This window comes from Vanessa atalanta, chromosome 17, assembly GCF_905147765.1.
Source record: "Vanessa atalanta chromosome 17, ilVanAtal1.2, whole genome shotgun sequence".
In the NCBI taxonomy this organism is placed as follows: domain Eukaryota; kingdom Metazoa; phylum Arthropoda; class Insecta; order Lepidoptera; family Nymphalidae; genus Vanessa; species Vanessa atalanta.
In genome coordinates, this window is record NC_061887.1 from 3,600,006 (window position 1) to 3,617,325 (window position 17,320).

At 31.4% G+C, this 17,320-nt stretch overlaps 2 protein-coding genes across 3 annotated transcripts; both read left to right on the forward strand.

The window, feature by feature from the left end:
* The first annotated feature begins 4,485 nt into the window (after nt 1-4,485).
* Nucleotides 4,486-9,737, forward strand: LOC125070559. Of its 2 annotated transcripts, none has more exons than XM_047680472.1 (4): nt 4,486-4,600; nt 8,029-8,244; nt 8,724-8,950; nt 9,049-9,737. In XM_047680472.1, the coding sequence occupies exons 2-4, from the start codon at nt 8,029-8,031 to the stop codon at nt 9,437-9,439; spliced, it is 834 nt and encodes a 277-aa protein (XP_047536428.1). In that variant the 5' UTR covers nt 4,486-4,600; the 3' UTR covers nt 9,440-9,737. The 2 variants fall into 2 exon arrangements, with proteins under 2 accessions (XP_047536428.1, XP_047536427.1); XM_047680471.1 differs by lacking the exon at nt 4,486-4,600 and adding an exon at nt 6,564-6,753.
* Nucleotides 9,738-10,798: 1,061 nt separating this feature from the next.
* Nucleotides 10,799-15,407, forward strand: LOC125070558. The gene is made up of 3 exons (XM_047680469.1): nt 10,799-11,115; nt 13,146-13,381; nt 14,975-15,407. The coding sequence occupies exons 1-3, from the start codon at nt 10,909-10,911 to the stop codon at nt 15,366-15,368; spliced, it is 837 nt and encodes a 278-aa protein (XP_047536425.1). The 5' UTR covers nt 10,799-10,908; the 3' UTR covers nt 15,369-15,407.
* The last annotated feature ends 1,913 nt before the right edge of the window (nt 15,408-17,320 follow it).

A 17,320-nucleotide genomic window follows, 5' to 3' on the forward strand; every position in this document is an offset into this window, starting at 1 on the left:
GATGCGACGTCGATTCGATTACAAATATTGTTTATGTCGCTTTTGTTCTCATGTGGTTGGAATAGGCTAACCGAGAGTTTGGCCGTATTTCATGGGTTTTGTTTTATTTATCATTATTAACGTGATTAAAGATTATTTCAACTGCATTGTATTTAAAGCCATTCGAAGATAGCTTTTCTTAGATATTAGGTTACTAGTTTATATAGGTATTCCAGATTACAGTTCTGGACGCTTCCTACTGGTTTTCCTATGTAGTTATGAATACTTATACAACTAAATAACATTAATTTAAAGTGTTGTTATTGGCCCGGCCCAAGATTTAAACTTAAAATCTCAGAATCTAGAGATTTACTAGCTACTAATATACTAAGAAAATATATTTTCCTATCTTCAGTGGACTCCAGCTAAGATCCACATAATATACTTGTTAAATAGAAAACATGTCATACAAAATTTCGATAAAACCGATCGACAGCAAAGCTTTGTAACCAGTATATTATGATCGATTGGCTGAATATTGAAATATCGTGTTCTTACTCTTTATCTATTGCAAAAGGAACCTAAATGTGTACAAAATAAAGTACATTTTTAGATATCGGAATTTCGCGCCAATCTAAATTTATATTGCTATTAATTTTCATTTATTCTCTTTTATTAATTTCCAATCTTTAAATTTCTCAGTTCGAATACATCTCACACGAACATACAAGGCATACAATATTTATATTTCTATAAAAATATCAAATTATTTTTCATCGAATGATTTTGTTAATATTATGCATGTAATATCGACGTGCAATCTAGTTCACTTTAAAGAAAGCTCTCTGGAATGTTAAAAAAATATATATTAGCAGCCCGTAAATGTCACACTGCTGGGATAAAGGCCTCCTCTCCCTTTGAGGAGAAGGTCTTTGAGCATATTCCACCACGCTGCTCCAATGCGGGTTGGCGGAATACACATGTGGCAGAATTTCGTTGAAATTAGACACATGCAGGTTTCCTCACGATGTTTTCCTTCACCGCCAAGCACGAGATGAATTATAAACACAAATTAAGCACATGAAATTTCAGTGGTGCCTGCCTGGGTTTGAACCCGAAGTCATCGGTTTAGATGCACGCGTTCCAACCACTGGGCCATCTCGGCTTTTTTAAATATATATATATATACATCATATATTATTATACATATATACACACTTAATTTGCGGTATTTTTTATTGTAACAATTTTCCATTTTAGATACTTATACATAGGTTCAGAATGGTTTGAAGGGATGAGCAATGAGCATGTTGGATTCTTATTTTCTAAACCCCTGCGATGGTCGTTTTCAGCAGAGCTAAGCTACTTAATATGGGTTGTGTGTCGCTATAAAGGAGGAATGAATGAACCAGTATATTTACAGCCACAAGGGACTTAACTTCTTACTTCCCAGTGTATGTAGTAAATATTCATACAACGCAGTAACATCCTATAACGTTCCACTGCTGGGCTAAAGTCGCCCTTTGAGAAGAAGGTTTGGAGCATATTCCATCATACTGCTCTAATGCGGGTTGGTGGATATACATGTGGCAGTATTTCGTTGAAATTAGACATATGTAGGTTTCCTCACGATGTTTTCCTTCACCGCCGAGCACGAGATGAATTTTAAACACAAATTAAACACATGAAAATTCAGTGGTGCTTGCTTGTTTTTGAATCCGCAATCATCGTTGAAAATGCACTAGTTCTAACCACTAGGCCATCTTGGCTTTTATATACAGTTTCATACAGCGCCAATTTCAAATTGTGGTGGTGATCACATTAAGTGGAGCTTTTATATATACTAATATTATAAATGCCAAAGGAAACTCTGTTTGTCTGTTTGTTGCTCTTTCACGGCCAATCCACTCAACCGAATTCTATGAAATTTGTTATGAAGCAAGCTTGGACTCTAAGGAAAGATATATGCTATACTTTTTATGCATAACATCTAACGACAATCCCCTAATTTCGAGCGAAGCCGCATGCGACAACTAGTTTAAAATAAAAATCAAATGACGATGTCGACTGATCAATACATATTCTTCATTATTACGCACACAAGTTTCCATGTGAAATTGTACATTAATACATCCCTAAGCAATTATAATAAGCAAATATACATACGAATCTAACTATAGTTTTACTGCAATTTGCCAAGACAATAAAAATCTAATCACGTAGAAATAATTGTTATTTTAGTTGTTAAGTAAAACAAAAGCTCTTTGAGGTCACACAATTTATTTCAGACTGTGTAATTATGTATAATGTTACATTTAAATGCAAAGATCAGTCTGAGTACGGCTCGTTACTTGCTAATAGGACCACGTCTCACTCTAATGTATCAACCTCAAAATAAGACCTAAGGGTACCTCGCACATCTTAAATGACTCAGAATTATCGCCACTAAACGTTCGGGTCATACGTTACGTTTTCATTACAATTGCTTATATCGTGTTAATTCACTCGTAGACGGTGTTGTGTCGTTAAGATTCTGATTTTGATTTAAGCTGTATTTAATGAAATAAATACATATAGTCTTTTCCAATCGAAGAAGAAATAAAGATAAACAAACCTTAGATTTACGTATTCCACGTGATTTTCTAATAACTCTGATATATTATGCAAATTTGATATATCTTTATTTATAATATAATACTATTTATTAAAGATATATTCACTTTAATTAATGAATTTATTAATTATGATTAACTTATATTCACTTTAATTTTACTTAAAAAGTTCCCATAACAGTTTCAAAATGCCGTTTTTTCGTAAATCCATAATGAATATCATATATTATCCAAGGTCTCGACTAATGATATCGCGTCAATTCGATGTCAAATGTTATTTATTTCGCTTTCGTCCGCTTGTAGTCGGAATAGTCTTTAACTGTGACGTGTAAATTCATACAATTTTCTAAAATAAAAAGTTTTATAAAGCAGGAAGGGCTTCCTTATGCATTTTATATACCATAGAGGATTCTATAATCGTTAGACCATTATATTGTTTTGATTGTACTCAATTTTATTTTTATTAGCCATTTCAATTACTCAAGTCAGTGGTTAACACTAAAGGTTTTTGCAAATTAATAAAAAAGTGTAATTTAAAGTGTGCTTAAATAATTGAGTTTGAATAAATAAAAATGTAGGTACTCGTATTAAATTTAAATTGTTGCTTTCAAAATTGGTAAATGCTTGGAATAGTTTGGCAAAGCCCTTAATACATTTGCATAGATCACAAATTATCTATACTTCGTTACAGGCACGTAGCCAGAAAGTAATGGAATTAGGCTAAAATTTCAATGGCAGCTTACTCGGCGAGGTTTTCCACAAACTTGAATAAAGAATCGCAATTACCAATCTGCTATGTATATGCTGGTAATTGTTAATTAAATAAATTAATAAATGTTTATTTGTATTTTATAAATATAACTTTTATTATAACTATGTTCTATAAGTAAAGAATATTCTTTTTATTCATTGAGATGGATTTGCTACTCGTTATATGGCTCAGACGTAGTTGATGACTCTTTCGCTGATGTGGTGCGACAGGCCCATTCCATATAGCGTATGAGCGGCAAATTTCAGCGTTAGTATGGTCACTTCTTCGAAACGTCGTTACTCTATAACCGGAAATGCTCCCAAGTATATACCACTTTACTTGGTGGTAGGGCTTTGTGCAAGCCCGTCTGGGTAGGTACCACCCACTCATCAGATATTATACCGCCAAATAACAGTACACTGTATTGTTGTGTTCCGGTTAGAAGGGTGGGTGAGCCAGTGTAATCACAGGCACAAGGGATATAACATCTTAGTTCCCGAGGTTGGTGGTGCATAGGTGATGTAAGGAATGGTTAATATTTCTTACAGCGCCTTTGTCTATGGGCGGTGGTGACCACTTACCATCAGGTGGCCCATATGCTCGTCCGCCAACCAATGACATAAAAAAAAAAACTAAATACTAGTCTATTCAAAAGGGAATACAATTCTACTCCTGGGTACTTCAAAAACGTTATTCGGTGGCAAAGACATTGACAGAATGTGAGATCAATTAGAGCGTCTTCTGTAGGATACTTACTCTTTCTACTACTGTCTTAGAGCCCTTTTTATCTATACACAGGGGCTAAGATCGTTGGTTCGAATTTGTTGTTTTTTTGTTTATTAAAAGAAAGTTATCGATTCTTTGTTTACAATAATTGGTGATTGACATTTCGATTTAGATTTTGCTGACGAGATTGTTGTTTAATTTTAAACGTTACGTTACAAAAAAAGTTTTAAATAAGAGAGACATCATTTAATAAAATAATAATAAACAATATAAAACAAAATCTCGCATCGTCAAGTTTAAGGAGGCGCTTTATAGTTCCTTGACTACTACGTAGTTAACGGTCTTTTAAACAGATGGCGCTACTAGAGGAACATTAACATCAACAGACACTAGACAGCAAAATTAATTAGTTCAGTCAGAGATTAAAGATAAATTTGATTTGCCGTGAAGTATTTTTACAATATGACGATTAGGTTAATCATTTTTATGTATATTATCCTTTCAAAGTGAACTTTATAGTGCAATAAATTAAGTGAGTACCTATTTATTGCTATCACATTCCAAATATTTACTCGTTTTATTTATACTTTTATAGACTTGATTTCACCTCTGACAAAATAAGACGTTGACCACACTTAATGACTTTCCACGTTCTGATGTTTTTGTTTTTGTAATTTTTTTCGATAACCTAGTTGAATACTGCTTTTACCTGTCAAACAGTCTTATTAGAAACAAACTATTTAGTTGAGTTTAATCTATATATTAAAACGATAAGTAAATATTCTGTACCCGATTTTACGAAAATTACGCGGACGTATTAAGATTCTATGGAGGTCAAGTGCATAATGCTAATATTTTTTATATAATATGCATTATATTATATTAATTAAAAAAAATGACGCACAATACCTACCATGCCTTTGACACAAACAAGTGCACTTTTAATAAGAAACATTCATAGTTTAAAATGTTTAATTTTGACGTAGGTCGGGTCAAATTAAAAAAATAATAAAGCTATTTTTGACATGTGGGTTTTTTTATTGTAATAATGACAGGTATCGTCCGGCTAAGTTTAATTTTTCCTATCTTTCAAAACAATGTAATAATATTTTTAAATTTATTATGGTCGAATTTCGACCAATGAGCTATCACGAATCTAACTATAAATATCAAATATTTTAAAGATATCATTTGTTTAATATGAACTTCCACCAGATTCCTTCCACAAAAAAAACAATAATAGACTGCATAAGTGAATAATACGAGAACATACAACATATATACTCATCACTATTACTATTTTTATTATTATTATTATTGTGGCTACACAAACAAGTCGTGCCTTTGGTCTATCTATATATTTTTTGTGTTTTTGTGTGATTTAAATTTGAATGTGTATTGTTTGTCGTCTTGGAGCTCTGGATTCTTTGATTGGTTTGCGGCCAATCTGTTTATTATCGGATCGTATGTACGTCATTTTCAGGTAGTAGTCCAGAATTTCATTGGTAGACGCCATTTGTGCCCTTTTTACCAGTGTTTCCAGTTACCAGTTCTGCATAGGATACACTATATATATATACTAAAATTTAACATATATATTTCCAGGATATAGCATACAGTTACATATATAGAACCAAATGGAGTTCCTAATTATTTTTTATAACTAATTCTATAGTTAATTTAACCTCTCGATTACATTCATCTTACGAGTTTTACGTTTTATATTTGAAAATATTTAATTATTTTTTTTACTACTTGTTAAATCTATATCTATAAATAATATTGACGTCTGAATGTACGGGGTAATCTTCGGAACTGTTGATCCAATTCTAAAATTGGTTTCATTGGTGTAAAGCTACATTATTCGAGAATGCTACAGAATACACCCATACCGTATTAATTACACCCGTGCGAAGCCGGGGCGAGTCGATAGTTTTTAATATAGCTATTTGCAAATTTACTCAAAACCAAAACAACCAATGTTTTTATATTCGTTTGTTTGTCTTTTTGTTCAGACTAATGTTTAAAACTTCTATCGTTATGTCGTGAAAACGTTATTTTATAACTATAACAATTGTTAATGTTTTCATAATCAAAGTGTATTTCAAAGTCACAGTCAAACATTTAGTTTTTTCATCGAATCCAATGTATAAAAAGTTACAGCAACTTTAAATTTAAGTAGGTAATAATAACCGTTTAAAAATATTTAAGGATATTCGAAATTAAGAATAAATTAAAAGACAACTGTGTGAACTGGTTACGATAAAGAGAGTTGTTTTGCTTGAGATAATATTTTGAACGGCTGGACCGATTTTGACGGGACTTTCACTGGCACATAGCTAATATAATAAGGAGTGACTTAGGCTACTTTTAATTTAGAATTATATGTAAAATAATAATAAAGTCACGCTTTTTTTATTAATTTCACGCGTACGAAGGCGCGGGCACAGCTAGTTTAATCATAAAAATATCGTGTCGGAGATCCGAGTTACCAAGACAAAGTAAAATTTAACTTTTTTGCAAGATGGCGGCGTAAGCTTATAAGAAATGGTCGACAATTCGAAGTTAAGCTTTTCACAGCCCCCTCCACGACATATCTTATAGTATCTTTACTTCAGGAAACTGTCTTATTCCCTAGGGACAAAATAAAAAACTGGTCTGACGAAACTGTAATCATTTTAAGTTGTAAGCTAACAAAGTTGTTTTACTTCCTTTACTGTTGCTAGATTAAGTTAGGATTTTTTTATCTTTCCTTGTAACTGTAATACAATTTGGATGCACAGCTAGCAAATAAATATCTGTATTCGTATGATATCTCTTATCTCTCGACATTAAAGCGTCCTTAGATAATATTATCAAAGCTGTTATCAGGTTATTGACACATATTCAAGTGGCAATTAGATTATTTGTTTATTTTTTGTTCTTAAGGAATTTTTTCCTCGAGGAAAACCTTTGAGAGTAGAAAACTGAGAAATGGGTAAATATAACTCATATTTCTCTTATAGCTTATTACATTTTTTACAACTAAAATGTGGTATAATATTATTTTGTGTCTAGTATACTTTAGTGCCGAACTTTGCGAAGAGACATCGATACCTTCTTATACTCTATTCCAAGCATAAGAGGAAAAAACCAAATAAACAACATTTGACAACAAATTGACGCGATATCATTGGTTGAGAGCTTGATTAATCTATGATATTCACTATGGATTTGGAAAAAAATGGCGTTTTGAACGTCGACGAAATTAATCGGAATTATGGAAGTAAAATCAAAGTTGAAATAAGTAGTTAAGTATAATAGTATTGTATTATAAATAAATAAATATTATTCATAAGCCCTTAGTAGCGCACAATATAGCTGAGATATTAGCAAACCGCATGAAATACGTAAATGTAAGGTTTGTTTATCTTTTTTCCTTCTTCCATTGGATAAGCCTATATAGATCTTTATGTCCAGGTGTGTCGTTTACGTGTGCCAAAAACTAATTTTCATCCACGAAAACATATATTTTATTTCTTGTTATTTCATTCATATTGTCGCACTACTGAACCTATTCCGGGTTTATTAGCGTCATTCAACGCTTGGACAATAACCTTGGACTCTTGGTGTGATTTAACTAACACAACTCTGCTCGTTGAATTACTGAGGTAGTCTGAGAATATAGCAGTTGTTCAATATTCTCAATGTGATTATTTTATTATGAATATATACTGATTCAGACCTAATGCTATACCATAGTCCACATAATCATTTATTTATATACATATTATGTACCTATATTTCATATAATATATTTGTTAAGCTTAATGTTTATTTAGATTGTTTTATGTTTATTATCTTTTTTCATTTGTTTATTGTGTTGTTAGTGGTGTCACCTTTCTAATCTAATGTAAATATATAAACGAAATAAATAAATACTCTTCGTAGTAAAATATTCTATAGTAGTAAAATTTACAGATGCAGTCAGCAGACATGGAAATTTTGATAGAAATCGATAAAAACAAATGGCCAGAACTTCGAGATTTGTACAGAAATAATTGGCCGAAGAATGCAGTGGCGTATTGTATTCTGGATACGCATATATCGTATCCAAATTTAAGTAAAATTTTCAATTTTAAAGTATATTGTCCTCACGGAGACTTACTCAATGGAATGGTTGCGATCATTGAACAGGTACTATAATATCAATATTTTCTTTTTCTTCTTTCAACATAATTGATAAGTTTCGAAAAGATTACCACAGTTCTGTACTATTTATTTTTTATTTACAAAATGTTGCGGTTCTGGGCAACTTACCGTCACCCAAAGTCGTTTGCGCTGTTATAAATATCAACAAGTCCTGATATAGCCAATGCTCCACCAACCTTGAGAACTAAGATTATATATCCCTTGTGCCTGTAATTACACTTATTTCACGATGAGCGGTAAAATAAGTGATAAAGTTCAATATCAACACGATCATATCATCGATTCATTTCAATAGTTGTATAAATAAAATAATTTAAATTAAAAAATATTTTCCCGCCTATGTTTTATTTATACTGATTAAAGTATATTATATTATTAGTATTTCGTAATATACGACAAAACTATTAGCATTGTAATGCAAATTAAAAAATATGTTTATACCTAATAGATCATTTATTTTTAAGGATGATTATATAATTATGATTCACCCAGTAGATGACATAAAAAAATTAGAAGAAGCCCTCGCTACTACCAGGTTAATCAAATGGAACAAACAATTTATCGTACCTTCGGCTACTTCAGAAGTTGAAGACTGTATGAAACGAATCGAGCACATTGGTAAAAGAGTTAAAGGTGAAAAAGCTTTGAAGCATATATTGAGCAGAGATAATCCTAAATTTGAAAATCTAACGTGAGTCCTTTAATTTATTAAAAAAATAATATTTATGAAAATAATCATCTTTTTATTGTTTTATTTTAATCAATAATAATATTATTATTTATTTTCAGATTGCCACCAAATACATATATAGGTCCGCTTAAACCAGAACATATAAAATTTATTGATAAGAAATGGACATATACCCATGAAACCACTTACAAGTTTTTTGAAGCATTAATGAACAACGATCTTACTTATGCTCTATATTCTACAGACGACTGCCTTTTAGCTTGGGTAGTAATTGATACTAGCGGCTCGCTAACGCACTTGTACTGTGTAGACGGTCACAGAAGAAAAGGTTACGCTGAATTTTTACTAAAATATGTTATCAATGAACAATTAAGCAAGGGAAAGGATACACTGGCTTATACATTGGAAAATAATCCTAAAGCAAACAGACTGTTCGATAAATTGAAATTTGAGCAAAATGAATGCGTGAAATGGCTAATTCTATACTAATTCATCGTCCTCCAGCCCTTATCTCCTATTACTTGAGTTCGGCGCAGCATGTCTTCTTCTTCCATACTTCTCTATCTGACGTCATCTCACAAGTAACATTATTTCCAGCCATATCACATTTCACTTGTGTTTTCACGTTCTAGTATTATCTCCCAGGAATAGCATCAAGTACCTAATAATTCTAACCTTTAAACTAAATAGTTCGTTGTTGTCATTCAAACTAAATAGATTTAAAGAAGAACAAAGTACGTAACGTATGACAGGTTCTTTAGCGATTTTAGGCTTTACTGATACAGACACAAATAAATTTTATTTTAATTTGTTTTTTTTTACATCCGATTTTTCTTTTCACTGAATTATAATCGATAGATATTAATGAAATATAAAAATTTCTTTCTTAGCTGTCGTGATAAACACTCAGACAAAACCAATACCCACTCAAAAAATACTAGCGCAATTGAGACTAATGATTTTTACTACTTCACATTTGATATGTAATTTTATCTTAATTAAATTATTAAATTGCTTTTGTGTTAATTTAATTTTATATGAATCTGATTTTGTGAATGTAATTATACATTTAATCACAATTTAATAATTACAAAGATAATTTACATGTCAAATGAGACGTTTATACCTATTTGGATAATTTGATACTTCTGTACAAATTATCAGACGTATCTGGAAATAAATGAAATTAATTATTAACTCTTTTTATTGACCAATACATTGGCTCTAATAGAGAACATTTAATTTAAATCATCAAAATTGTTTATTAATTTAACACAATTAAGTGCACTGCAAAAGATGGTGCGCTCGAAACATAATATTGAATCAAGTGAAGTATTTTTATTACGTCAGTAATTTATAAAGTTGATGTCAATTTTAATTCAAAAGTGCTGTTACTTTTTTTCTTTATAATAATCTTAGTAGAAATTATTATATTTTTATTATTATTTTTTTCTTTTAATAATTTATAAGTGCTCTATCTCCTTATGTTTTATAATCTAAGGCAAAAACACGTTAGTACAGTTTATTAAATCTATTAAATCACAAAAAAAAAGACAAATTGTAACAAAACATAAACAACGGCAGATTAACATAATTTCCAAAAAGCTTATAAATAATATTACAATATTACCTACATTATTATTTTTGTAATAACTTAATTAAATTATAAAAACAACAAAATTATCAAAGTGCTAAAATTGATTTCACAAATAAATGAATTACATACATTTTATAAAATAATATAAGTAATATCACTTTACAATACCATAATACAAAAAACGCTGCATTAAATATTTACTTTAAACAAATACCCGAGCTTAAATGATGTTAAACAATGAGTCAACGAATAAGGAGGTTGAATAAAAACCGAATAATATATTCAGTTATCTGTACACAGTAGGTCAGGACGCACTTAAACCGAGTGACGTTTCGAGTACGTAATTTAATTGAATTGAACAATGTGTACTGAGCCGTTGCATTTGATGCCGCAAAAAAAATGGCGAGACTTGAAATCGGCAGCTCTCTCCGACTGGCCTAGGAGTATTTCTATGCATACACTCTTAGAAACTGAGGAACATATTCTGGAACTTGGAATCGATTACGGTTTCAAGGTTTACAGCCCATATGGCGATGTGAATAATGGAATCGTTGCTCTTAATTTAAAGGTACGTAATGATTCTTCTTACGTTCTATAATGTATTGTTTGGTACATATTTTTATATAGTTTATTGTAAATGTAAATAGCATTTAATATTGGTGTTTTAATATAATGTTCTGACTGATGAATGAAAGATTAATTGAATGATTTCACTATCTTTCTAGCCTTACTTTTACTTCCATGTACGTAATAAAATAATCATAAACATGTGGGTGTATAAAGTATTGTTATGTTAGTATTGTATTTGATATGATAGCACAACAATGCAATCATAATAATAAAAAAGGGAATCAATTGTTAATTATTAATACATACTTTACATTACATACTCAATAATTAATATTGTTGTTTTTGCTTTGAATTAATCGTTCATAATTTTGTTTATTAGGCGTATTTTTGTTATCTTAAATATAAAGTAACAATTGTTATAACATTTTTTTTCTATTTTCCGTGGTAATTAAATAATCTAAATACTTTTTTATGCTACATAATATTATAGAAAAAAGAGAACATTTAAACAGGCAATAATATATTTGTATAAATAACATGTCTTCGTAAATTTTCTTCCTGAATTAATAAAATGATTCGTACTTAAAATGGGTATTAGATTTATCATTGTTCGATGCTTTTGTATTGTATGTTGTTAAAATATACGTACCTATAATACATTTCTGCTATAGGGATTCCCAGAAATTTAGAAAAGGAAAACTTTACAATTAACTCATTCGTCACTAATACAAATATTGTTGTCATAATTTACAACCAAAGAATATCTTTATTTACAATAAATTAATAAAAGAAAATGATATAATAGCGTATTGATAACGTATTTTATTTCATAGATAATTAAAGTTACATTATTTTAAGTGATAAGTTTTTTTAGTTCGTTTTTTTCTGATTTCACTCCAAAAGTTCTAATCCGATCTATATGGAGATTTCATATTACATTAGTATATTGTTTCGAGTCATTTTCTATACTATAGCGGTAATATTTGCGTATTTTATTATGTTGAATTTGGTTCTTTTTTTGTCCAGGCGTTTTTGAAGCAAACACTGGCAAAACTGTAACATCTATACAAAAACTTTATATCAGATATTTCTAGGTCTCCAAAGTATCTGCAGAAAAATCGACGATATAAAATACGTATCTGTTATAAAAAAACTAACAATAATTAATTATTTCTATATTTTAAAAAGAAGAAAAGGATGAGAGCTTATAAACGGGCTTTCACAAAGCCCTGCCACCATGCCGACTACCGCTTTGCCAAGAAGAAACCCAGTGGTTACTGTTTCTCATATACAACTTAATTAGGTACCCCCTATTTTATATCGCGTCTACGTAAATGGTGATTTGTAAAGTAGTAAAGGACGCAAAAGCACAATAAAATTACCAAACTTACGTTCACACGAGTGAGGAAATTGTATGAAAATGAACTCTTTCATCACTTTTATGATCTTGTACATTGTAATATGATAATATACCTTATTTATAAAATGACCTTTTATTTTATTTATTCTGAATCTTTACTATGACATTGTAGCAAGTCATTTTTGTTGTTTTACATAATTATGGGAAAGTAAATGCAACACATTTCATTTCTTGACTACCTACACCAATGTATTTGTTGTAAATAAATTATTTTTTAGTAATAGATAGATGATCAATTCTTTTTTAGTGATGATAGATCCTTACCACTATATAATATGATAATATGACTGATATGACTAATACCTTTAATATTGATTGGAGGTCATGTATGTACACTAGAAAAAGAAAGGGATCCAAAATTTAACCCTGAGGAACGCCCCTATCTTATAAATGTTTGTATATTATTTATACAATTTTGTATCTATTATTATGTGTATTAATCATTATTATTTTACATTTGCATACGTTTTTTTTCTGTATCACCTAAGGTTGTTTAATAAATAATGATTTAGCATTTTTATTTATCTTATTAGTTACGATTCATTTACAATTTATTTGTTTTCTTTATATATATATTTAGCATGAGATAATTTTATTAATTTTTTCAGAACAAATTTTATGAAGTCATTATACAATGCCCCAAAGATGATACCACTGAACTTGAAAAAGCCTTACGAACAACTACGCTCATTGACTGGACTCAACCATTAGAAGTTCCTTTTGCTCCTATACATATTTCAGAATGTTTAAAAAGGATAATATATGAAAAGAATTGCAAGATAGATCATATTACAATGACACAAACGTTCTTATTGAATAAAGATTCGCCTTTATTTGATTTAAGGTAATGAAACAAAGTAGACACGTAAGTTAACACAAAAGTATTCATAAAGTATGACTAAAAAGATGAAAAAGGTGCCAGAGTATGATTTCAAGTGTGTTTCAACTCTAAATGTAAACTAGCTAGAAATGATAAAGGAAATAAAACCACTTATTTAGTGTACAACAAGAGATCTTAAATCTATGCTGATTGTTTTATAATATTTGTTCAGATCGCTACGCTTATTTCAACTACCTCATTTGTTACCTTAGATTGTGTTGGATACACGTCAGTATTATCTGTGGAAGTTACCTACCTATATACCAGTTTCATGCAATCGATAACCGTCTACGAAGTATTTGGTCAGGGTTCGGGTACAATATCTATAAGATACGCGTGAAAATGACTCGATAAAGCCTGTCAGCTTCAGAAATCTGGATGAGACAGAACTGACTAGTCAAGTCATACCTAACAAGTAATGTCTGATCAGGTAGCCACGTTTGCTTAGACGAATCCCCACCTTCGTGAAATTGGACAAATGAAAACCCTAAATCCATACCGATGTAAATTACAACGGAATTCTTGCTTATCATATTTTTACCCCCAAACATAGTATTAATCTAAAAATAATTTTCACTGAATATTAAGTTAAAGTATATTAAGCAATCGTGAATGTTGAAACTTTGAAAAGTGTGTTTATTTTGACGTTCCTTTGTTACATTTTGTATAGCTTTTAATAAAGTGAACCTCCATTCAGCTTAGTGTCGTTTTTGTTCAGCGAGTCTTTGAATTTGCAACATAGTAGGCGCTAGTAAAATAAAATGCATTTTATTGTTAAATGCATTTATTTTCTGTTGAATACAATAATCTTTTTTAGGATATAATACACTGATTATAAATAAAAATAAACTTTTTTTACATAACCGCGTAGTTTTTTCTCAACATCACAGTGATAATATCCTGACCGATTTCGACACTCACAATTATAGTTTTAATGTATCTTAATAGTTTTTAATTTTATAGTTAGCACGCAAACATCTCACTGCGAGTTGCTACTTGCGATGGTAATTCACTGTCAAACAATGTGATTTAAAATGTTACGTGTTGTAAATGTTAATGGTGTATGTGTTATACTGGTTCACTCGCTCTTCCATTTGTAACGCATCGTTGTTTGTTTGTAAAATAGTAATGCGAGATAATACATAAAAAGACAGCACAAACTCAGTTATATAAAATACAAGCTGTGCCCGCGACTTTTGAATTTACCAAAAAGTTATTGTTGTAGCCTAAGTTACTCCTTATTACATCAGCTATCTGTCAGTGAAAGTCCCGTCAATCGGTCCCCAAATCGGTCCAGCCGTTCCAGAGATACAGCCGGATATAGCCGGAACAGAGAGACAGGCAGACAAAAATTAAAAAAGATGTTATTTTGGTATATGTACTCTGTATACATACATATGCATTTAGTAAAAAGCGGTTATTTTAATATTAGAAGCAGACACTTCAATTTTATTATATGTATAGATTATTAATTTAAACGATATAATATTAAGATTGCAAAAAATTGCATTGGAACGTACGTAATGACAAAAAAATATAAGTGTTTTTGCTTTACAGCTTGGCTCCAGAATTCTCATTCAAGCTCCTGACTCTAGACTACGTGAACTTGGTTAATACAACGTGGCCTCACAAAACCCCCGGCTCAGAGTGGTACTTCGAGTTGCTTATTAAGGCTAACTTGGGCTATGGTCTGTTTAAGGGCGGTGAACTCATAGCGTGGTCGTTTATAAAAGAAATGGGTGCCCTTGGACACTTGTATACTCTGGAAAATCATAGAAGGAAAGGCTATGGGGAATTAGTTCTTAAACTTATATCTAATGTATTGTTAAAAGATAATAAATGCGTCTATGCATTCTGTATTGCGGGTAATAACAAAGCTGGTAATTTGTACAAGAAACTTGGTTTCGCCAGTGTTCTGGACGTTCATTGGTGTAATTTTGTACCAAATTAGATATAGATAAATATACTTGTATATTAAAAATAAATGACATCAAAAATCTTAAAAGAAATTTTCTTTCGATGTACCTACTATTAATTAAAAAATATAAAACTAGAAAATTAAGGGAACATAGCAGTGATAGCCCAGTGATTAGAACAAGTTATCTTAAATGAGAGAGCCGAGATGGCCCAGTGGTTAGAACGCGTGCATCTTAACCGATGATTTCGGGTTCAAACCCAGACAGGCATCACTGAATTTTCAAGTGCTTAATTTGTGTTTATAATTCATCTCGTGCTCGGCGGTGAAGAAAAACATCGTGAGGAAACCTGCATGTGTTTAATTTCAACGAAATTCTGCCACATGTGTATTCCCAACCCGCATTGGAGCAGCGTGGTGGAATATGCTCCAAACCTTCTCCTCAAAAGAAGAGGAGGCCTTAGCCCAGCAGTGGGAAATTTCCTGGCTGCTAATGTAATAAATAAATGAAGATTGCGATCCAAGGGCTGGCGGTAATTTCATAAATTTAGTTGTATTTTACGTCTCATACTTGGCGGTGAAGTAAAACATTGCGAAGAAAGCTGCATGTGTAGAGTGAAAATCATCAATCTTAGCCCTGCAGTGGTGTATTTAGAGGCACGTTTTTTCACCCTTGGACCTTCTTGGTCTTAAATGACTTTTTGAAAGCATCTACTAAATTCGTCTAAGCCTAACAACCTCCTAAGTCCTCCGCACGGATTGGAGAGGCTGCGAGATCATATCGATATAACGCTCGTGGCTCGACGGAGTTCTTCTCAGGGGGTGACGGTGATCTTGACCGCTCCGGCACTCCTCGTTAGTGCGTACGGCAGCACGAGGCCATCCCGACTGCCATCCTCCTCAGGGTCTTCTGAAATAGACAACATGAAACCTCCACCTCACGCGTCCACGCCCCAGGGTCATGTCCTAGCTTTTAAGCCCCGGACGTCTATGGGGCTGATGACAATAAGACCATATTTTAACCCAACCAAGTACAACCAATATAAAATGACCTACCGTTATTATTATTGGAAGGTTGAGCTGTATGTGATCCGTGGTACAAATGCAGGCACACCTATAAGATAATATTATTAACGTCCTAGTATTTTTTTTTCGTGAATTTCGCAATGTGTTATAAATGTGTTACTATCCTTATGGTCCTGACCATAAGGATAGTAACACATTTATACCACGGATCACATATAGCTCAACCTTCCAATAATCCTTAATAAAATCCCAAGCTATATCATATATCATGTTAAATATCATTACGACCAATGGTTTAGTCGTGAAGAGATAATAAACAGACCGACAGAAGTACTTTTGCATTTATAGTATATACTATAGACTAGTGTTAGTTGGTTTGTTATTTATACGGGCGGAGAGTGAGAGAGGACTGTTTACGTTTAAATATACCAACGATGTTTCTTTAGTTAAGTTCCAGTTTCAAAGGTGAGTGAGCCAGTGTTACTTGAACAACTTAGTTTCTAAGGTTGGTAGCGCATAAGCGATGTAAGGAATGCTTAATACTTTTATAATAGTTAGTGACTACATAATACAGCCGTCTACCTAAACAATTAAAAAAACATCAAAAAAGAAATTGTTTATTTGCGCACAAAGGAGGTTTGCTATTCTTGAAGTCCTATGGGATGACAATATATTGTAACAGAATAGACAGAATAGAGAAGTGTAAACACTACCAACTTCCTTAAATGGGAAATTAAGGATGTCATAATAGGAACGCCTATTAACAACGCCATTTAACCAAAGACATCGGGGTTCAGCAGCTTAACAAACCAGCTACTATACCAAACAGGCTATTAATTTTATTAATCAGCTTAGGTATTCTAATAATATAATGATTTAATTTGACTCAGAATCGTATATGTCATAATATTAAGCTATTTTATCAATGAAATATTATGTAATAACAGTTCTTATAATATTAT

Coding starts and splice junctions, on each gene's coding strand:
- LOC125070559 (XM_047680472.1), top strand. CDS start 8,029: ATGCAGTCAGCAGACATGGAAATTTTGATAGAAATCGATAAAAACAAA. Junction 8,245..8,723: donor TGGTTGCGATCATTGAACAG/GTACTATAATAT, acceptor TTTATTTTTAAG/GATGATTATATAATTATGAT. Junction 8,951..9,048: donor CCTAAATTTGAAAATCTAAC/GTGAGTCCTTTA, acceptor ATTTATTTTCAG/ATTGCCACCAAATACATATA.
- LOC125070558 (XM_047680469.1), top strand. CDS start 10,909: ATGTGTACTGAGCCGTTGCATTTGATGCCGCAAAAAAAATGGCGAGAC. Junction 11,116..13,145: donor TCGTTGCTCTTAATTTAAAG/GTACGTAATGAT, acceptor TAATTTTTTCAG/AACAAATTTTATGAAGTCAT. Junction 13,382..14,974: donor TCGCCTTTATTTGATTTAAG/GTAATGAAACAA, acceptor TTTGCTTTACAG/CTTGGCTCCAGAATTCTCAT.